General features: G+C 42.8%; 1 protein-coding gene across 1 annotated transcript in view; it reads right to left on the minus strand.

Annotated features, from left to right (window-relative positions):
• Positions 1-22925, minus strand: part of dpf1 (double PHD fingers 1) — a gene marked incomplete at both ends in the record, with an annotated part of 42876 nt that extends 19951 nt beyond the window's left edge. Inside the window, 10 exon segments of the mRNA XM_080053535.1 lie at positions 3326-3457; positions 3620-3698; positions 4253-4342; positions 6093-6220; positions 6863-6970; positions 8595-8755; positions 9354-9383; positions 22817-22883; positions 22886-22910; positions 22914-22925. Of these exon segments, the coding sequence (XP_079909661.1) occupies positions 3326-3457; positions 3620-3698; positions 4253-4342; positions 6093-6220; positions 6863-6970; positions 8595-8755; positions 9354-9383; positions 22817-22883; positions 22886-22910; positions 22914-22925 (832 nt within the window).
• Positions 22926-23806: the final 881 nt, after the last annotated feature.

The following is a 23806-nucleotide window of genomic DNA, read 5'->3' on the forward strand; positions in this document are numbered from 1 at the left end:
TTCTCTTTTTTTTTTTTTTTTTTTTTGAGTGTTGACAACTGCGGCCATTTTACTGACGATTAGTGATCATAGCCCCATCCCCCGCAGGATAAATGCACAGCATTGTCCTTAAATAAGTGTTTGAAAACAAACAGAAAGCGCAGACGGGAGATAACATCGAACAAAAGCCAATCACTGCTGGAAAACTGGCCCCTAGGGGAGAAAAATACTGAGCCACAAAGAAAGAAAGACGGGTAGCAAATTGGTTGTTGAGGTTCGCTTCATAACTTGTTCAAACACACCTAAATATTTACTTGTCTTGTTGTCCAATGGCATTTGCCTCTTATGGTGACCATGATACATTTAGCAGAACCTTTGGTAGCCTTGCACTAAGTACAGTCTTGGGATGCCTCACAACTGTTATGCATTCTCTACGCGACCCATTCAATGCTTTTTAACTGCACACATGACCGTGATCTTTGGAACCTTGTGCTATACTGTGTAAATGCCTGTTCAAACCCGGGGTCCCTATAGGCTTCTGCACTCGGCCCCTTTACAGCTTCAGGAAGTCTGCCAAGACTCAATGACTTTCATACTTACTTTCTTTCATCTTATTGAATATAGGTCAAAAGTCCCATCGGAAAGGATGTGGTGCGACGGTGATATACACAATGCTATTTAGTGTGTGTAAATGTCCCTGGGCCAGATGCACATGAGACATTTTTCACGATGGGCAGTATAACTTGTCAAACACAGGTGTACGTAATAACATTTATAGTGGCCGTGTTCCATTAAATTGTTCTATGTAGTGCCAGGAGGTTTGGTATATGACGGCTTATTGGAGCCCCCAATGAAGTCATTATTAATAATAGCTGCACGTGGCAATAATATGATTAAAATCAGGGGAAAGGTTTTGGTTATGGAAAATAAAGTGTGGTATAGGTACGGTTTCGCAACATAAAAACTTGGTAAGGTTAGGGAAAGATCATGTATGAAAGATTGAACATGCTAGACCCCAATCTTCATGCCATTACATTCTACCTTGTTTCATATTCAACACAATACACCCTAAACACAACGTTGACACTGGGAGTAAAAGGTGAGGTTTGGAATACATCAATCAACATGAATGTAATTGCTGGGATAAAGGGCTAAGTTCTTCAGTTATGGGGTTGACTGGTGGCTATGCTCCCATGTGACAGTGCCTACTGCAACAACAGTGATCCTTCGTGCTAAGGATTTATTGTTTGACATAAAGTTAAATGCACAATACAATGCTTTACTCAGAATCGTGGGACAATTAGAAACTAAACAAGAGCCTATCGTCATACTATGTGAGGCTGTACTTAAGAAGAATGGTAACCTAAATGCTAATGAGAATAATATTTACCAAGTTACCATGCCAACATTATCTAATCAGCAGAAGACACAAAACACAGCTTGGGCTGAGCGGATTGCCATAGTTTCTCTAGGTATTTGGTGGCCACTGAAAGCACTGGATGGATGAATTGCAATTTTGACCTGATTATGGCGCTACAGATCAGTCAAGACATCACCAATCATAAGTGATTACAATACAAGCTCACTCAAAATATGAACTACATTGTGGTTACAAGAGGATACATCCACTGCTGTACAAAATGAATCTGCATCCATCCAATAGTTTGTACACAACACCATTGCCACTCATTGAATACAAGCACGGCTAAAAATGCTAATTTAAGATATTACACTTAATGACAAAAACACCTGTGCCCGACCTCTGTATATTTCATTTCACACTGTCTGGCAAGAAGTGCTGCAGGCATTAGCAAGCAATAAGTTGGGTCTCGCTGTTGCTACCTCATGAAATTCTCGACCAGCACATTAATGGAACCTTGTTAATCCGTTGATGGCTGCGGCCATACTGTGTGATGGGAATTGTTAAGTACAGACAGTAGAAGTTGAAATATAACTGTAGTGTGTTGCATGACTGTGGTTGCCATTGAGAGCCCATGAGTGTTGGTTGAAGAGATATTTGTTCCCTTATTGAGCTGATGTCTCTTTGCAGCAGCTGTTGGAAATGCCTAGAGTGTTACATTAACTCAAATAGGTGAAGACCTTTACTTTAACAGAGCAAGATGACTGCTGATCATCTAGCTGTAATGTAAAGACTGTGTTTTATTGTACAGTGTGCTTGCCGACACCACTTACCTCAGCATGTAAACAGTAACCTCAATTTTCTCCGTATGCAATTATTACGTAAACCAATATCTATATGATTCCCTGTGCTTGTTGGCAGCTTGATTCTGCATTCTACCTGACTGCCTGACCTTTACTGTAATACAAGAGGTCTGACAGTGACTTTAGCCCTGGGCTACAGCAACCCAGACAAGGAAAGGTTAAACGCTACATCGTGGGGAAAAAAAGCTTATTTAAATATATCAATTAACTTGTTAGCCTTGAGGTTTCCATTCAAAACAGCTAGTGTCAGGAGGCAACTTTCAAAATCAAGAGGGGATGAAAGGCAACAGTTTGAGAATCAGATGCAAATGCAGGAGACGCACACATTATGTTGGTCTACAAAATGCACACCAACTCCTGTTTGTTTGTTCTTATTAGAATGCAGTGAGGGTTAATACTTGTTGTGGCTATCTCTACAGAGGCTCCCATCTGCAACTATGGCCACATAAAGACATTACCGCAACCTGACAGAATTACACAGAATTGCATTATGCTATCATCACCCAATAATAAAAAAAAATAAATCACTTCCGCCCACTCTCTTTTAGACTTTAAGCCTGTTCACCACAGCCAACGTCTGACCCTCTCCTAACCCTGGTCAAGAGATGAGCTAAGCAGCCTGTTTTGATCCCACACAGAAAAGATTCTCAAAACACAAGATTCCTCACTCTTGCCGAAGTGATTACACATTGCGGTTTATCTCTCGCACGAAAATGACGATTATGTCGAACAATCAACAGTGTGTGAAGCTCCATCTCTTGGGAACCTTTGGGACTGCTCGGTATTTTGGTACCCTTCGCAACTTTTGATAATGGAAATGCAAATTAAGATAGTTGCGTGCCATACCATTCCGAACAGAACTGTACCGCTTAATATAAACAAGGCTAATTACGCAGCAGGAGGCCCTCCTGTTGATAATATTCCTTGATAATATTCAGAACATTAGGATTGTTGAATTAACCTGAAACTGCGAAAACTTAACTATGGGTCTGTTCTGTACCAGGAGACCCAGGACCTAGGATCAGCCTGCCCCAGACAACCAAGACTCCACATGAAGTAAATAATGGAGGATGATGGGCAGCTGGACTGCTGTCAGGATGTAATATTCAGAAGGCAGACTCACGCTTGTGGTTGTTCTTGCGCTGGAAGGGTAGTGTGTGTCGCTCAGAGTCTTCTTCCCCTTCCTCATCTGCCAGGTGTGTGTGAGTGTAATGGTAACTCAGGCCCGGGCGGTTCTTATAACGCTTTCCACAGACTGTAAAACACACACACACACACACACACACACACACACACACACACACACACACACACACACACACACACACACACAAGGTGTAGTTTATTAGTTTGCTATAAGTCACAAATAAAAGAGTAAAGAGGAGCAGGAGTAAAGAAATACAGTTGCAACGCTCACTGTCACAGACGTAAGGCTTGTCTCTGTCTTCGATGGCAGATGGCTCCTGTCTCTTTCTCATGCCCCCGACTCCGCATGCCTGCAGAGAGCACACACACGCACGTGCACACACACACACACACACACACACACACACACACACACACACACACACACACACACACACACACACACACTTGTCAGAACTTGTCTGCCACATACAAAATCACACATGTACGCAAGATACACACTAAAAGTTTGATAAATTGTGTGTGCACATATATATTGGATATACAATAAATAGAGCATAACAGCAGTGTGTTTAACTTTATACACACACACACACACACACACACACACACACACACACACACACACTAACACGTTTGCATTCTAATCATCTGCTCTCAGTTTAAAGCTTGACTTCCAGCAGGAGGGGGCTGATGACACCTAGCAGGGGAGTAACAGCTCCAATTAACAACCCTAGTGTCTGCGTTTGAGCGTGTGTGTGTGTGTGTGTGTTCTTGCATGCGTGTGTGATGATTTTCAGAATACATTGTTAACACTTCATAATCTTCCCATAAAAAAAACCTGTCTCATCTAATCAAACCTGCAAAAAGAAAGAATGGAGTACATGTTTGAATCACATCTTACCCGTCCTTTGGTACGGTTCTTGCGCTTCGGGACGTCTTCCTCCATCTCGTCCGTCTCCAGCTCATGAGAGAAATCCCCCACCAGCAGCTTCTGTACATGAGGTACGCAGAGCAACGGTGGACTGTCAGATGGGTTGGTTAGTTTCCCTTTTCCTTCAACCTCCTTACTTCCTTGTCTTTCTTTTCTCTCCTTCCCTCTCCTCTTATCCCCCTCTCCCTGTTCTGCATAGGGCTCATGAAATTGCACCTCGTCCCGCTGGTTTGGAGAGTGCTTTCTTAATCCCAGAGCGGGGGGGGGGGGGGACCAACATTAAGAGGAGAACCACTGACACTAAATATAGCCAAGTGTGTGTCACTAATTTCATTCCTTTTATTGCAAGAATCAACTTCGATTCAAAACTTTCTTAATTAAAGGGGTACATCACCCCCAAAACGACTCACAGAAGGTTCATTTAAAGAAAAATCAAGCAGAGAAGGTCAAGATATCCTGACTTGTAATCAGTAATATGGGCTAGGCTCTAAAAACACTGGATCCTACATAGAGCCCACAACTGTTTAAATAGGCTGTGTAGTTCTCCTCAAATGAACTGAGCTTCATGCATACATTGAGTGGACTGCTGAGTGTTGGTAAACATGATGTCGGAAGACATTTTTCAGATTGAGGTTATCAAAAGAAAAACATAACACTTAAAGCATTATGCAAAATGCACTTTTGCATGGTTTGCAACATTAATACGGGTCCCAAAGTGTGTCTAAAGACTCCCAAAGTATAAGTAAAAAAACAACGCTGTCTCTTTTTCTGCACCTCCACCATACTGAAAACCTGTGTTAAAAAAAAACCCTGTCAGATTTCTCTCCCCTTGTGACATCATTAGGGGAGAAGCCACGTCCCCTATTGCCAACCTAACTTTCCCTCAACCTTTGATGAACACAACCCCAGATTCCCCTGAATCTAACTGGCCGAAAGAGGATCAAACATGCAGCAAGCTTCAGGGCCAATCAGGGCAGACTGGGCTTTTTGGAAGGCGGGGCTTAAAGAGAGACGCTCTAATATGGAGCGTTTCAGACAGAGGCTGAAAGGAGGAGTTTCAGCATTGGCACTGTTTGAAATATAAAGGGTTTTCTACACACTACACCATTACAACTGTTTGTAGTGGAAACCCAAATTACTAGTTTGAACCTGAAAATTAGCATACTATTTAACCATCTAAAAAGGATAGCAACAAGGGAAGAGTAAAGTGTGCACATGGAGCTATAATTGGGGCAGCATGTTGAAGTAATGCCTGCCTGGGTAAACTTAAACTAGGATGGAGTCAGGGGAAGACCTGGATTACAGGCCTTAAACTCCACTAGCACTCAAAGGGCCACTGTGAGGGCCATTCACTCAACTGCTGATTGATTAACTGTCCATCTGAACTCCAGAGCCTCTAGCTATAGTAAAACACTGCAGCCAGATGGGCATAGAGGTTACTTGCTGCATAGAGGATGAAAACGAGCAAAGAAGCTTATAAATGACCCTTAAAGTGACTTTCAAATAGTTATTAACAAGGTTGGTTTGTCAAACACTAACACTACTAACACTGGCTGGGGTGCAATCACAAACACAATCGAAACACATATACACACTCGGTGCCAGGAAGGGGCCTGTGCCACCACAAAACACACATATACACACGCACACATGCACACACACACACACACACACACGCACACTAACACACACACAGGAAGAGGAAAAACAACAACAAGATTCAGAGAACAACAAAGTCCTGAAGATAGAGAGAGAGAGAGAGAGAGAGAGAGTATGAGGGAGAGGGAGACAAAAGAAAGGAGAGCCTCACCTGACACTCGCTCATTGGCTCCTCTTCCTTGGTCTCGACCTTCTTGTCCAGGGTTTCCCCAGAGAGCAGTGACTCCAGCACAGGGCCGTCTGGGATGCCTCCCTCCTTCTTTAGAGAAGCCTCGTAGTCTGGAGGGAGGGAGACAATTACAATCAGAAAACAGCAGGAGTCTCACACATCCACACTGTCACGCTCAGGGCAAGCTGACAGTGCCATGAGGAGACATAATTCGGCTGGTTCGTGACGGCGAAGTGCAGTGTATATCATCTGCACTTTGTCTAAAATATCACAGGATTGTTGTTTTGCCAGCGGGGAAAAAGCCTACTTTTTTCCTCACTGACATGTCCGCAAATGAGCAAATAATAATTTGAGTAATGATTATGTAATGAAACTTTGGATGCGGTGATATTTTCCGCAAGATACATCTAAACTCCGACTGACACCCCTTAGCAGACCAGTCATTACAAACTGTGTGACAGCCAAACATTAGCCTACGGAAATCATACACAACTTTTTTTTTCTTTTTATTCCCAACATTTTCAAAAACAACATACAGTATATGTCAGGCTTAGTTTCAGGGACATGTATTTATAAAATAATATAGCGTTAACGATGCCTGTTCAAGCTAATTTACATATGTGATGGTGTCAGTAAGACAATGTGGAATAATGGTGATTTTTCACACTTCAAGGCTTTCACAGTTAGCAATAAGCACCCCGTGGATTTCTTTCTGTCAGCAGTGAAAGTGATTAAAGCTCCCCCTTAATTACCAATCTTGAACTCGATCGGTACGAGCCTCGGGTCCTCCAAGATGTTTAGCCGTCTCTTCTTGCGCCAGCAGCGAGCGGGATATGTGTACAACTGACCTGGAGCATGGCCTGAAACACAGGGGGATACACAGCACACTAGGTTAAAGGACATACTATTGCAACGTCAAGCTAGTTTGCCGAATTACGTCAGGTAAAAACAATGGTCCTTGGCTCTTCTTTTTGTTCACTACTCTTGATTAAAAACTATTAGCAATCTAGGTCACTGTTAGAAAGAACATGTCCCATATTATGATTTCTCATTTTCTGTTTTACTTGCATAATTCAGATGTGCTAGAATATTAACATTACATAAGTCTATATTGTCTTCATTTCATTTGACTCATTTAGCTGTTAGATCATAGATCACACGGGAGTCTTTTGAGCCAAATGCTGACACATCTTATTGTACGGTGTTTAATTGCATGCCAACATTTGCCAATACGCCCTTAATACAAAGTACAGTCGAGAATGAGGGGAAGGATCACCATAGTTATTTCAATTCATCCTGAGGGGGACATGAATGTCTGTACCAAATTTCCTGGAAATCCAGCCAATAGCTGTAGGGACATTCCACTCCGAACCACAAAAATGAATGTCCAGGTGTGCTACAATATTAGCATTAAGTATATCTGCATTGTCTTTGAATACAAAAGGCACAAGAGGAAATTTAAAATGTGTTCTCTGGCTAGTGGCTACCATGACCATATGTTCAAAACGTAATAGTTGTTGACACTCATTAGGGACTCTATCTGTTACGGTATTCTATATGTATTAAAATATTAAGAGTTGTAGATTTAGAAAATTGTTATCGCATATTAATAACCAAAACCCAGACTTTAACCATATATAGATAAACCTCCAATCTCAAACACATTGGTGGAACTATTTTATGCAACTCAAGTGTGTTAAATAACAAAAACGAACAAAGGTATTAGTGAAGAAGTACTGGCAGACACTGAGCCTACAGGCGCTAATCGTGAACACACTCATGCACATGTGCTTGCGTACACACACACAAAACACACACACACAAAACACACACACACACACACACACACACACACACACACACACACACAGAAAACACACGCACACAAAAGAAAAACACACACCCACAAGTACATTCTCTCTGGAGTAGTTGGTGCCAGCGGCGTATCATAGCCTACAGGGGTGTCTGATTCACTGCCAAAACACACTGATGTTACAGAGAAAGAGCGAGCGAAGAGGGAACACCCTATGGGGGAAAGTTAAAAAGAGAGAAAAAAGTTGAGGTGGGAAAAGTAGGAGGCCTGGAAGAGAGGGTGAGGAAATGAGACAGAGCGAAGAGGAAGGAATGAGAGACAGAAAACAAGCAGAGTAAAAGGGGAGAGTAAGCCGCAGGACAAATGACTGCAGAGATTGGTTTGTGTGGCACAAACAGCTTGCAAACAATACACACACACACACACACACACACACACACACACACACACACACACACACACACACACACACACACACACACACACACACACACACACACACACACACACACACTCACACACACACACACACACACACACACACACACACACACACACACACACACACACACACGCACAAAACAAAGAAGAAGTGATTCTCCAGCTTCAGCCAGACAGTAGACAGTACTTCCTTAGGCCCCAGGTATCAGACACACATCAGGGACACACACCTGGCCCACGGTGGTTCTTCTCCATCCAGATGTAGCAGTTGCTCTGGGCCACGCCGGTCTGGGAGTCCAGGAAGGGCAGACGCATGGAGCGCTCGGCACACAGACGGGCATTGTAGCTGCGACAGTGTTCAATGGCCTCCTTATAGAACTCCTCACCAAGACTGAGGGAAGAGAGGGGGACACACAGTCCAACGTTAGCCGGGGGAACGGGATGCCAAAAGCACTGTGTGTGTGTATGTGTGTGTGTGTGTGTGTGTGTGTGTGTGTGTGTGTGTGTGTGTGTGTGTGTGTGTGTGTGTGTGTGTGTGCGTGCGTGTGTGTGTGTGTCTGTGTGTGTGTGTGTGTGTGTGCGTGTGCGCGTGTGTGTGTGCGTGTGTGTGTGTGTAAGTAAAAAAGGGGAAGGGCAGTGAGTGTGTGCGTTCACTTCTGAGGGTAAGTGAATGCGTGTGTAAGTCAAGAGGGGCAGTGAGTGGACAGTCATGGGCAGGTAAAGTGTGTGTGTGTGTTTGACTGTGTATCAAGGCGGGCCGTGGAAGATGCACGATCCTATTAACCTGGGTCACAGCAGATGAACTGGCAACTTACTACACACTGAGAATCACACACACACACACCACGCTGTGCAGTCTCACAGGAGGACTATGCGTGCAAGGTATCTTAACATCTGCACAAGTGTGTTTTATTAGCATTTCAGTGTAATATTCTTCACTGTGTTCTTCCCTCCCTCCCTCTCATTCTCCCTCTCATTCTCCCTCTTACCTGTTTTTGATGACTGCACCTCCAGATTGCCTGTAGGGAGAAGAAGCAGAAGATGAAGAAGTAGAAAAAAAGGAGATATATACATATGTGGTGAGTCACTCCTGGACTCCACCCAAACTCCCTCATTCTGTAACATCTCGCTTCGTTCTCTCACTCTTTCTTTCTTTCTGGGATTTTTTTCTCCTGTGTAGTTAACATTCACACTCTGCCCTTCTCTCTCAGCACTCAGTTTATTTTTTTTTGTTTAATTTCCCTCTTTCTTCTCACTTGTCTCTCTCTCTCTCTCTCTCTCTCTCTCTCTCTCTGTCTCTCTCTCATCTTTGTCCGTCCTCCTGTTAATCACTCCTCTCCAGTGTCTCCCTGCTGAGTGCAGACATCAAGGTCACTCTGCTATACAGATGGTAATACAGGACACACAAAACTACAGCTGTACATACGCACATAGACATACACACACACACACAGAGCTACAGTGCTGGGCCGACAGCAATGTCACAAAAACAGTGCAGTGCAGCCTCTCGGAAAGATTTGTTGGAGTCGTTCTGTGCAGCTGCTTAAAGGTGTTACTGATTAATTGATTCATTTTGCAGGGATGCTTAGAGTAGGGAGGGACTTAAGTTCAAAATTAGCTTGCAATTGCACAGTGATTTATTTTGTTTAAGCATCAGAATGTATGTATCAGGACCAGAGACATTGGGCCTTATTCACTCAAAGGAGCGGAGAAATATTCTTACTTTGTGCACAAAATGAATGAGAAGCAAAAGCACCTGCAGATTCGTGCAGATGCACACTGAATAAACAATGTTCTTCTTACCACTGAGGGTATGTAAGTGAATCAGAATCAATCTAATGGACGGAAAATATGTTTTTTTTTAAGATAAGAGCATGGCATCCTGAGCTTAAAACGAAAAGCATTTCAAATACATTGAAACAGTGGTGTTGGAGGTGGAAGCCCGAAAAGGCAAAACTTTTCAATTGTTTTCTCAGGAGTGACAATGGTTAAAATAAATTGATTTATAAAATTTAAAATATATACAGGTTTATATGTTCAAATAACTGAGGAGGAGAATGTTTTGTCCACTGAGAGACTGTGGCTCAGGTAAAAAGAAAGAATTTAAACATCATAAAAGGTTTGACATTACATTGGATGTGAATAACAGAACAACAGACAGAAAGAAAAAGTGGATGAACAAGAACTATTGGATCGATCAGGTCAAAATGAGAGACTCACCGCAACTATTGAACAAACATCCCTAAGTGGGATGTTTCCAAGAAATAAGGGTGAAAGTGATGACTTCCAGCAAGGACTTGATGTTATTTATTCCATAAATTGTAAGATGATATTCGCATTGTATGCTAGGAATATAGTTGAATATTTACTTATGAAAAAGAATGATGAGGAGGAAAGGGCATATGGATATTTAAAACATTTTACCCATGAATTTGAAAATTAACGGTTTTAAATATTGTCATCTATTATAGCCTATTTTAATGATTGCCGGTTTGAACATAAAATGCATTTAATTAAAACTAAGATTAATACTTTACTAGTCTCCTAAGGGAATAAAATGTTCACTTTATTTAACACACATCCATAAAATACACTCATGCACAAACAGAGCCCATGCATTAATGTCTGAAGAGATGCTTCTTTGTAGATCATGCAAGGTTCAGTGCCTTGCTCAAGGATCACTCGTTAGTGCCCAGGAGGTGAACTGGCATCTCTCCATGCTAAGATGCCACACTCCAAGACCGTTCAATGCAGGACTTGAACCAACAACCCTGCAGTTCCCAACAGGAGACCCATAGATTGAGTTACGCCGCCCCTAAAAGGACAGGCAGGCCTATATCATTTGTCTTTTACGCACGCTCTGATGTAGTTCTAACTTTGTAAGGCCTAATTCAGGTCAGAAAATATCGATGTATCCTGTGAAACTTTTGAACAATTGGTTGTTAAAGGGACCAGCTTTTTTTCATTCCAGACTTTACTACTTCATGGTCAAAACATGGCACATTACATTACCCACAATGCAACTCAACCACAACAGTTCCTTCAGAGATTTGAGTATTTCATGTTTTAGAGTGCCTTGATTATAGTAAAGGAGCAGGCTACAGAGGTCTGGTTAACTCACTTCTTTTTAACGCCCCACACTCAGATTATTTAATTTGTAACTTGGCTCCAGCATCAACCAACTCTGACTCAAAAGACATCAACTCCTTATATTTCACACAACCCCCACAGGAGCCACACAATTCATACACAACTTTGTTCAAAAAGCCAGAAGTGCTTACTAACACATGCAAACTCACTTTTAATTAGTCTACACCTAGCCCCTGATGTAGTGGTTGTTCATTCTAAAAGCTTTGCTGATGTCTAAAGCCTGTAGGCTACACCTAGGGTAAGGGTTCAGGTTAGGACCCCTACAAACTTATTTGGATGGTTCAGTCTTGATCCAAGGAAGAAAAATGAATGAATAAAAATAACTATGTTCACATTAGCACTATCTGTTCAAAATCTAATCAGTTTCTCCTTAGCCCCAGGTCTATGTTTTTACTGAAATGTGTTAAATGATTTTTGAAATGTCTGCTAATTACCGGACAAAAAGCAAACGTACTTCATGGGATAAGAGCCTCCTTGTTGGAGGTAATTATTGAATCCTGCCACAATAACACACTGTGATGGTACAAAAAGCAGATACCACAGTGCAGACTGAAGGCTAAATTAGGTCTGACAAGATTTGGATTTTTTGACAATACACTTGTCCCTTAAATGGATTAAAGCAGATTTTTTTTTCAAATGAACAACCATGGGAGGGGAAATGTCAAGTGAAATCAACCATCTGGTTGGAAATAAGAACAATCAACCCTACCATCAGACCCTGCAGATACTGGTAAAGTCTCACAGCTTGTACGTGGCTGCTTCAAAACCTCCTAAACCAGTACTGCAATCTGGATGGGGCCGTTCGCTGGACGCGTGACATTTAAAAGGGATGTGATCGGGGCATCAATATGTGGGCCAAGCTGTGCTCATGTTCGTTAATGTGTCTTTGGGAATGAGCGGTCTGCCTTCTGTGGTAGAGAATAGGCTTCTGTACTCTGTGAATAGGTTTCTGCACTCGTCTCTGCGTCTGAGGTATTTAATGGCCGCGTTGCAGGAGCGTCGCTAGTCATTTCCCTCATCTCGTTTCAATCTGCTTTAGTGCTCTGCCACTTGATCCTCCTTGAAGTTCACAATAAAGGGATGATGAATGGAGCAGGATGGAGGCAGGTTGCACCCAGTCAGACACTGCTCACAAGGCAGATAGAAGCAACACCTTAAAGATGGAGTCAGTCAGTGTTTCCATGGCACAACTAGATTAGATTATCACATATATCGAACTAGACACTCGAACGGACCGTGTCACTTGTCTGAGTATACATGGCCTTTAAGATATCGGATAAATGTCCGATGCATGGCTGTCTCCACTATGCTAGGTGGCGCTGTAGCCCTTTCAACCATGTTTTCAACAAGTGTTGAAAGAGCCACGTCCGGTTCTCTTCCGGCAACAACCCATGATGTAGCCTATTACCATGCCTATTACGCGCAGGCACACAAGCACAGAACGAGAAGTCCGATATGCGATGTCCGATCCCTGTATACATGCAGAGAGAAAGCCGACAACAAACGACTTATCTAGGTGTTCTTATCCGACATCTCTTGTCCGTTATCGTGCCGATTTGTGTGCAAAGTAGATCGGATAAAGGTGTTTACATGCAGTTTAAAAGTCCTGTTGAAGTCTTATTCGTTTAGTTACCCGATTATGAGTCTGCATGGAAACGCATGTGATTCTGGAGAAAGCATATTGCTAGCTACGGTGGGCCCCCATTGTTTCAATACCCTGTATTAAACCCGCTTACAGACCCTAGGCTGCGTATCAACACCAGATTTAATTTTCCAGTGTGCACACACAGTACGGACAAGTAGCTGATCTTGGGGAAATATATTCTTAATTTTGACAAAAAGCGAAATTTACAATAAGTGCACTCAGTCCAGACTATAGCTGACTCCACCTTTAATGCTGGAGTTCTGAATCAGAGTTTCTAACAGCAGGGACTTGGCAAAGATAGCAAGGCAACCATTCCCTCATTCCCAAATATGCAAGAAATGGTCATCAAGAAGGACAATAAACACTCAATGATATGACAGGTGCACTCACAGACATTCTAAAATGTGCCGGTCTGACATGCTGCGATTTTAAAATATTAAGAGGAACATGGTGAATAGAAGACTCAGACTTCAAGGCTATGCTAGCCACCAGACTGAAATAGCGGAGAGAGAGAGAGAGAGAGAGAGAGAGAGAGAGAGAGAGAGAGAAAGAAAACATTCAAAATGGAAAACAGCTCACCCTTGAGCTTCTCATCCAACTCCGTCCTCCCCACTTCAAACAAACCCACTCCCTTCCATCCCTCCATCACCTCCAACCCTCTCTCCTCTGCTGCATTCACTGGAATAAGTCTGTCCCCTCTCGATAATAAGTTGACAGCTGTAGAAAACGCTTTTCTTTCAATTTGGCTGCTCCCAATCTCATTATATTGGGATAGGAGAGCTGCATGACTTTGATCGCCTGTTTGGAGGCTGGTACAGGAGAAGAGCTCAGACTCTCAAAGTGCTGGCTCAGAGGGGACATAGGCAAAGAGAGGAATTTTGGGTGAAGATGCTTGGAGGAAGGAAGTGACATCCACTGAGGGACGGACAGGGAGACAGAGAGGAAAGGAGTGAGGAAAGAAAAGGATAAAAAGCAAGACAGAGAGGATGGACAAAGAGAGATACAAGTAGAGGGCGCCGCAACAGCAAAGCAGGATGACATGTGAAAATATGTGACCATGAAATCCCACATTTAGCTACAAATAGACATCTGAGAAAAAACCTGGCTCTTTTTTTCAACAGACAAGGAACAGAGGCAAAGCATACTAGGGCTGTGCTAGGAAATCGATAAGGCAATATATTGTGATATGTATTTTCTTGATATCTGTATCGTATCGTCAGCTCCAGAAATTGATATTTTGAAAAAGTAAATTCAAGTTTTAAACGAGTTGTGAACTACAACCTCAGCTCCTGAAAAGGTTGCAGTAAATTTATTTTGACTTAATTTTTTCACTGGATTATCAATATACTGTGATGTGTGATGCATTCATGTTTTAACATTTTCAATGAACTTATGTGGAATATCGCAATGTATCGCGATACGCATCGTATTGCAATGTATTGTTCTTCTTCTCACCCCTTTTCGAACAGGTAAAGCAAGTGTAAGACAGTTTATTTTCATTTGTGGTTTTCATTGTGTGTAAATATTACTTTATTGTAACTGTCCACTTGTTTAATTTATTTTATTGTTTATTATTGCTTTTTTGTCTTTTATTGTTTACTTGTTCGAAATAAAAACATTTTCAATTCAATTCAATTCAATTGTGACATATAATACCGTTATCCATGTATAGTGATGCTCATTCTATCTTCTTGCCAGTACCCCGCATTATCAGCTACTACAGAAGATTCTCTTTCGTGTAGAGAGGGAAAGTCTGATGGCTGCACCATGACTCTGGCCCATAGTCACTGTGGTCCTTTCAGCAGAGCAGTTGCTGAAAACACAGACCACAGACCTCAAGAACCCAAACTGCCCATCACTGAACCACACAGCCGATGAAGGAAAGCTGATACCTGATTCTGCATCAACAACATGCACAAACTGTGGGTATGACACCTCAGACAGCATGCGAGCTTATTTCACAAATCAATTTCCCCTTTTGTAATATTTTACATTTCTATTTATAGTTGTATATGTATGTAAAGTTTAACACTAATGGACACACACAGGCTCACCTGCCCACAGAGAAACACTAGCAGCTTTAGGAATTAACTGGCGTAGCGCCAACTCTCCCACAAACTGGAGCTGACTACCAAAAATGCTCAGGCAGACATGACAGAAATGACAATGACACAGCCCTGCGCCGTGCAAGGGCACACAAACAATACAAAGGACACCTGTATGTGTGTGCACACACTGCAACATATGCAGCTAATAACATGCTCATATACATAGAGTAGGAAGGCACAGCAAAACATACGTACACAAATATGCATCCACACAAAATAAAGACAATATTATAAATGTCTACAGACGCACAAACCAAATCAAGATGAGAAGGAAAAGAGAGTGCCTAAAGCATCTAGTGTGTGAGTGTGAGTGTACGTGCATGCGTGCATGTGTGAGTGTGCATGTGTGTGTGTGTGTGTGTGTGTGTGTGTGTGTCTGTGTGTGTGTTGTTCTGTGTCTGTGTCTTTTTTTGTCTACATGTGCGTGTGTGTGTGTGTGTGTGTGTCTGTGTGTGTGTTGTTCTGTGTCTGTGTCTGTGTATGTGTGTGCGTGTGTGTGTGTGTGTGTGTGTGTGTGTGTGTGTGTGTGTGTGTGTGTGTGTCTGTGAATCTTAAGCCCACATTGAGCTGTCTACCTCAGCTTGCACTAAGCAAACAGCAGGGAGGGAGAGGCCTCCATGAAAACACTGAAGAAACTGGGTACTGGTAGCACACAAACATACACTCAAAGACACAAAAACACTCGTGCCGCTGACAGGCAGGAGACACAGGCACAGACTTCCTAAAAAAAAACTACTGCCACCCCGCTAGGCCCACCCTGGGTAAGCTATTGTCTGTATCTCTGTGTGATCCCTCAAGTTCCACGCAAAAGAAGCAGTCCACTTCAGCACATACTGAGTCTCAGTCCAGTGCTGCATCCAAATCTGCTAAAACACACACACACACACACACACACACACACACACACACACACACACACACACACACACACACACACAGACAGACAGACAGACAGACAGATAGACAGACAGACAGACAGACAGACAGACAGACAGACAGACAGACAGACAGACAGACAGACAGACAGACAGACAGACAGACAGACAGACAGACAGACAGACAGACAGACAGACAGACAGACAGACAGACAGACAGACAGACACACACACACACACACACACACACACACACACACACACACACACACACACACATATTAAAATCAGCTAAAACACACACACACACTGCCGGCAGCATTTTCTGGTTACGGTGCAATTAACCAAACCAATTAGCTTGTTCCCCAATCCATAGAGAAACATGGGGCTCCCCCTAGAGGTGAAAATGCATCATTGTAAAAGCTGGTGAGAAATATGAGGAAATCATAAATGTGGGTCCTCAATTACTAAAAACATCAACACCAACAAAGGATTTTTATTTGAATGGTGGTTTCCAACAGGCTGAAATGAATTGGCAATTGGCAAGAACTGAGAAACTGTCAGGAATTAGTAGACATGTAAGTGGCTTCATCAGGACTGAGGGCTGATTGAATGGGAGTGATTTGCACTTTAGATTTGTAAGTAAATGCTGCCAAGACTATGGCTGTTAGTTTTAAGCCTGTAAAAACACTTGGGCATACATACTCAAGGTTGGACACCTGGTCCACGCACCTGTCTCATCCACCATTGTCCATCTGTGCACTTCCTCAGACCGACACACACATCACATATACACGCACACACACACATACACACACTGGTGTTGTCTGGCCAACAGAGCTTTGTGTGTCTGTGTGGAGAACTAATATCAGGCGGCCTACTACTGTACTGTTCCTCCCCTCCCCCAAACCCAGCCCGTCCATGGCTCAACTCAACAGATTAAACTATGCAATATCACCCTTACCAATCCCCCCTCCTCCTCCTCCCTCTCCACCTCCCCCCATCCTCGCCACCCTCAATTCAATTTCTTCTCCCTCTCTTTCTCTCCCTCACTCTGAGTGAAATGATTTTTCTTTTAACTCTCTTCTCCCAATCTGTATGCGTGTGCATGTGCGTGTACGCGCAAACACATTTTCCTGCGCTTCTGAAGATTGCTAGGCTGCTGTGGCATATATATATTTATATATATACAGTGAACTCTTCTTACGAGTATATCTATCTATATACTATATTCGTGTATATATATATATATATATATATATATATATATATATATATATACTGTATATATGCTGAATATCTAAAATATGTATAGGAAGGCTGCACACAAACACTTGCAATTATACAGAGATGCTGTCTGGAAAATCTAGTTGTTGGAGAAGACATGTACACACTAATGCAGACCAGCTCCTGTGTAGGCTACATACTTAGCTTTGTGTTTGTGTGTGCAGTGAGTACATGTCAGTCACGCAGACAAAGAGGCAGCACACTGGCTCTGACAGTGACAGACAGACAGATGGACAGACACACAGTGTCTGTGTGAGGCAGCGTGTGTGCAGGAGCGGACGTCTGCCACACTACCAGCTGGAAAACGTCAGTTTCCTTGAATTGCTGTCACAGCGCTGCATCTGTGTGTGTGTGTGTGTGTGTGTGTGTGTGTGTGTGTGTGTGTGTGTGTGTGTGTGTGTGTGTGTGTGTGTGTGTGTGTGTGTGTGTGTGTGTGTGTGTGTGTGTGTTCAACTGACTGTTTGCATATTTGAACATGACATTAAATCTGACAGAGAGGCAGACCGAGGCTGAGCCATGCAACAGATCATGTCGTTTCAGTCACAACTTTGTGTTACCTGCTATGTGTAATTTTAAAGAAGACTTGCATTTCATCCTCTGTGCCTACCCTGCTCATTGTCCACTGGGTGTGGCTATCTTGGAGTCTCTATAACACTGTGAATCATGGGCCTCTATGTGTGTGCATGCTTCCCATGTGTTGGTTGTCTTTTTGTCTACATGTGCATGTACTCTCACATTAGTGCATATACCTATGTATATGAATGCTGACAATTTGCAGTGTGTGCATGCATTCCTGGTCTATGTGTATGGTTTTAAATAGCCCTGTGCTAGCTGCAGTGTATATTGAGGGCAGTACATCAGGGTAAGGCAATCTGCCTCTGAACAGCTCCTTCAGGTGAGATTTATCACCACTGCACTTGGCCTCTTATTATGGCGATGGATTCCCTACCTCTGTATCTGGGTGTGCACGTGTGGGTACGTAAGTGTGTGTGTGTGTGTGTGCGTGTGGTTGTGTGTGTGTGTGTGTGTGTGTGTGTGTGTGTGTGTGTGTGTGGTTGTGTGTTTGTGTTTTCATAGTCCCCCCCCACCAAGTCTGCATCCTTATTAAAGTGCTGCAGAGGGAAGCAGCCATTGGTTTGTGCTGACTCCACCCTGGACTTCTCCTGATAGGGATCCACTGGACACATACATAGGGAATAATAGAAATTGGGAATGACAAGAGAAGAGGAGAGGCTCTCGGTTGATTCCTTTCTCTCCTTCTTCCACCACACCTCTTGCGGTTGGACTACAAGTTGCAACCAAACAGAACTACAACTTCCAAATGGCCCGGCTGGATGTCACAGAAGGTCCCTAAGCAGTGGATCTGACTGACGTTCAGTTAGGTAGCACTGGAGAAATAGGTCATCCAGCTATAAATACTTATCTATGTCTCCCTATTTCTCTCAGTCTCTCTCTATAATGTCTTCCTCTTTTTTTCTAAAAAGACAAAGTAAAAACAGATAGAAAGTCTAAATAAGGGGATGATGAAAGGAATAACTCGAAAAAAGAAACACCCTTAAAAACATCAGACCCCAGGCTTACTCCCATACGAATAAAGAAAATGAAACTGAGATCAAGAGAGGGAATGAGGGAGTGAAACTGTATGTTTGTGTGTGTGTGTGTGTGTGTGTGTGTGTATATTCATCTGTGTGTACATGCATCTATGTGTGTGTGTGCATGTGTGTGTGCTCATGTGTGTGTGCATGTGTGCGTGTGTCCCGCATGTCTGTGTGTGCGTGTGTGTGTGTGTGTGTGTGTGTGTGTGTGTGTGCGCGCGTGCCTCCATTCACACGGGCGATACCGCACAAATGAGCGAGTGAGGGAATGAAAGGGAGAGAGATTTGAAAGAGAAAGAAAGATCTAGAAATGGATGCTCAGGCTGTGGTTTCAACCATCACGTGGGGCTGTTTGCACACAGGGCCGGTTATTACATGGAACTCATTTAGCTGGGCTCAGTCAGGCAGAGCAGAAATAATATTATATAGGCCCTGCCACCACCATCGCGACCAATACCAAAGCACCACTAGTATCTACAGCTTCCCCACTCCGACCAGCACAAATAAGTAAAATATACCTGACGTATTACACCACGTCAAAAGCAATTTTAAAAACACTGCTGTCTAGTCAAATTCACACTTTTTATTTGACTTAAATGCACTTTGTATGTCATTTTGTGTTTCAGTGTTAACCATCATAACACTGTGTGATGCCACAGATGGAAAGATAACTTGCTGTGAACAATGCTATAAAGACTGTCTGCCAGTAACTAGTCCAAATCTACAGCAAAGCCCTCTGAAGGAACTCTTAGGAATAAACTCTCCGACACAATTTAAAAAGGATCTGACAAACTGCACACTGAATACTCCCCTCAGTACTTTTTTGTGCTGAATATATTTAAGTGGTAGCATGCCTTGATTCCCAATGTAAAGAACCAGGGTGGTGGTGGAGGAGGAGGGAGGTATGGGGGCTAGGCGACTGGCGGGGCTCAGATGGTTTGAGGCCGAGAAAAGGAGGAAAATGGAAAAGAGGGAGAGAGAGAGAGAGAGAGAGAGAGAGAGAGATGGAGGAAATGGCTGAACGGAGGGAGAGATGGTGAAAAAGAGTGATGGATGGAGAAGGTGATGAAAGAGGAGGGAGGGAGGGAACAACGTGGAAGACCAGGCGGAAGGGGTGATAGGAGGACAGATAGGGGGAAAGGAGGGGGAGAGATGGAGAGGAAAGCAGAAGAAAAGGAGAGAGAGAGAGAGAGAGAGAGAGAGAGAGAGAGATTAAAGAGTCTCTAATCCAGCAGAGAGATGAGGAGAAAGAGCTGGTAGGGAAATGTCCAGTAGACTGGAGCTAGCTGCTCTCCTCCACTGATTTGCCTTCGCACACGAACAAACCCTTCCTCCACTGTACTAATCCACACACACACACACACACACACACACACACACACACACACACACACACACACACACACACACACACACACACACACACACACACACACACATCAGCTGGCTTCAGCACTGCTTTGTACACTGCAAGTCCCATGCACTCACACTTGGCTGGGCGATGGGAAACAATTGTAAACACTTGCCCACATAATTTGCTTTCGCTGAATTAATTATAATTTATTGCTCGGAATTCAAACAATTTCAAGCACATTTAGGGACACAACAGACATTGTCTCCTGAACGCAGCCAGGTGCCCTGTTAGGAGCTGACACTCAACCAAATTCTACTACTTGTTTGGCCCCATTATCCTGGATAGGGCCTTTCATTTGTAAGTCTCTAAGCAAGTTTGTTTGTAGACATCCTAATCACCAGGGCTTGTTTAATAAAAGCCGACCGCAGTGTGGTAAACTGGAACATGGTTGAACCCCTACTGCGTAACAACGGCTTGAATACAGTTGGTGAGAAGTTAAAGGCAGTGTTGATCGCTGTGTCCTTGTGTGATGAATATTGCGTTTTATTATTGCACATGGAGCAGAGTCAGCCATGTTACAGGGTGCCAGCATCCCTGCAGGTCAGAATCCATCCATTTTGGTGCTTTTCGTCCAACTTAAAGCTCCTAAGATCAACGTAGGACAGCAACTGGGCACTATATTGTTAAATGCCAACCCTGAGCCTTTAGAGTTAGCCCTTTACTTATTTTTTCTCTGTCCCTATCCTGCTACCACAAAAAAGCCGTCTCCTGGTACCACATATAAGTATTCAATGCAAATCAGTCAATTTAATCCTCTTGCCATGGTGTCAGTGAAGGCCTCTGGGAGCAGTCTGGCCACACTCTGGCTCTGCTTGGATGAGCATCCCATGGAGGAGAGGGGGAAGAGGAGGAGGAGAGGAGAGAAAGATCTGCTCTCACATTCCAGCCTCCATCCAGTCCACCTGTCTCTTCCTGTCCCATCACCCTTTTAGATTGCTGGATGTCATGCAGCTTAATAAATCATAAATACACATTGGAATTCATAATCTTACACTTTTGTTTCCCTATATGTTTGAGGTGTGTGACGTGCTTTCGAGTACAATGCATTTGGCCAAAACACTAAAATAGCATCACAGTCAATCAGAGCAGCACACAGTTGCCCTAATCAGTACAATTCCAGTTTCCTCACTCCTGTGAAGTGCTCATCAAAGCAGGCACGTACAGTGCAGTCGTACATGGCATTGCACGAAATGTCGCCTGTGTCTGCATCTCAGATAGGCTGATAGAGAAACAGACAGACAGACAGTCACACAGACAGACAGTCAGGCAGGCAGGCAGGCAGGCAGGCAGGCAGAGAAGAATGCAGCGTGTATCCCATATCCCTCCTCAGGTGAAACCTGTGCAGCATCTTATGTGCGCCCATGCTTTTAAGACACAGGTCAAATACTTTTCTTTGTTTCAAACTGCTTTATCTGGATCTTTTTTGTACTCAGACAGTCCTCGGTTGCATGTTCATATTAAGGCTATTGTGTAGCCTATATATGTTGTATTAGTACCCGCTGACAGACGCACATCAGCCACCTTTTTGGCCGGGAGCCCAGGCGGGCAGCAGGCGTCTGCATTCCGCTGAAACCAGTCTCCAAAAAACCAAAAAATTAAAAAAAGCCCCAGAAAAAAAACCTGCACAAAGGAAATCATTACAGGAAAAACTTCGCGGAAAAACCCACCGGTTTAGAGACACATTTAGTGTAAATAAATATCTGTTAACGTGCAGGTTCAGATAGCATTGATTTACATTTCATACTGGGCTTTATTCTAGGCGCTGATGATGAAAGCAAGTGACGAGACGGAGTTGCATCCGTGCATCAGCGTATTTACCTCAGCCTATATATTTCCGAGCGGTCCGGCAGTGAAGGTAACGCTGCAGCCTAAAGCCCGGGCAGTGGGCTTCATTCTGCCTACCTGGTTACCCCATCTCTCTCTCTCTTTCCAAAAATGTGCACAAAGGTACTGTAAAGCCATCTAAGCTGCCTGCCTCCCGGCCAGCCAGCCACTCAAACCTGGCTTTGGCCGTGATCTTGGCTGGCTACACTGGCAAGGGACATACCGGGTCACCAAAATCTACCTCCAGCATTCCTCCATATCCCCGCACACACGCTGCTGTTGGCTCAGGGAAATGCTTATCTGAATTGCAGCGGAGCGCACAATAATCCCCTCGTGCCACCAAAACAGAAACCCCCCGTCAGCTTGAAATATAACTTTTCTTTAGGGCTGATTTGTATCCGCTGACATTATCTCTACCTCCGTTATATGCATTGCATGCAGAGACGTGTTGTTAATCATGCTGAGATATATCTGGGAATTTAAGGGTCTGAAACTGCACTGACAGCATGCACATACACAAAAAGCGCAAACGCTCAGGATAAGGCTGTACTTACGATTTGAGGGGGTTCTGCACCGCTGTGGCCATTTTGATATAGTATGATAGAATGCAACACTGCAGAGCCCGGTATTGTACATGTAATGTAGCAGCTATTTCAATTTCATTCATTCTCTGGGGCTGCGGCTGGAGTGATCAGCCAATGGGAGGCGGGAGCGCTCCGTGACAGCTTTGGGGAAGTGTAGTTTTTTACGCATGTCAACATGAGACATGCCAAGGAGGAGAGCACTACAAGTACCAGCGGGGATGGCGGTTTGAGTGGACCACAGTCCCGCCTCGGACTTGTGAGGGCAAAGCCATCCCCCAGTTCTTCCTATATATATTTATATACAATATATATATATATTGGAAGAACTATATATATATAAACATATAGCCTATATATATACATATATATATATATATATATATATATATATATATATATATATATATATATATGTATATATATATATATATATATATATATATATATATATATATAGCCTATATGTTTATATATATATAGGCTATATATATGTTTATATATATACATATATATATACATATATATATATATATATATATATATATATATATATATATATATATATGTATATATATGTATATATATAGGCTATATATATGTTTATATATATATATATATATATATATATATATATATATATATATATATATATATATATATATATATATATATATATATATATATATATATATATATATACACATATATGCTACAGCAAAGTTAATGTTGGGTTGCAGGACGGTCAGCCTGAGGATGACAGTTTCTCTAATGCATTGTTGACTTGTCTTGGTGATTAAGATGGGCTTGAACTGGAAAGTCCCAAATTTGCATCACGTCAAGAAACAATTTGATGGATACAAGTCGAACTGACAGATTTTCAAACAGACAATAATTTGAAGAAATCTTTCATGTATCCTTTAATATTATATTTGTTATTATATTTCATATAATATCTTTGCT

This window comes from Ammodytes marinus, assembly GCF_949987685.1.
Source record: "Ammodytes marinus genome assembly, chromosome: 3".
Classification (NCBI taxonomy): domain Eukaryota; kingdom Metazoa; phylum Chordata; class Actinopteri; order Uranoscopiformes; family Ammodytidae; genus Ammodytes; species Ammodytes marinus.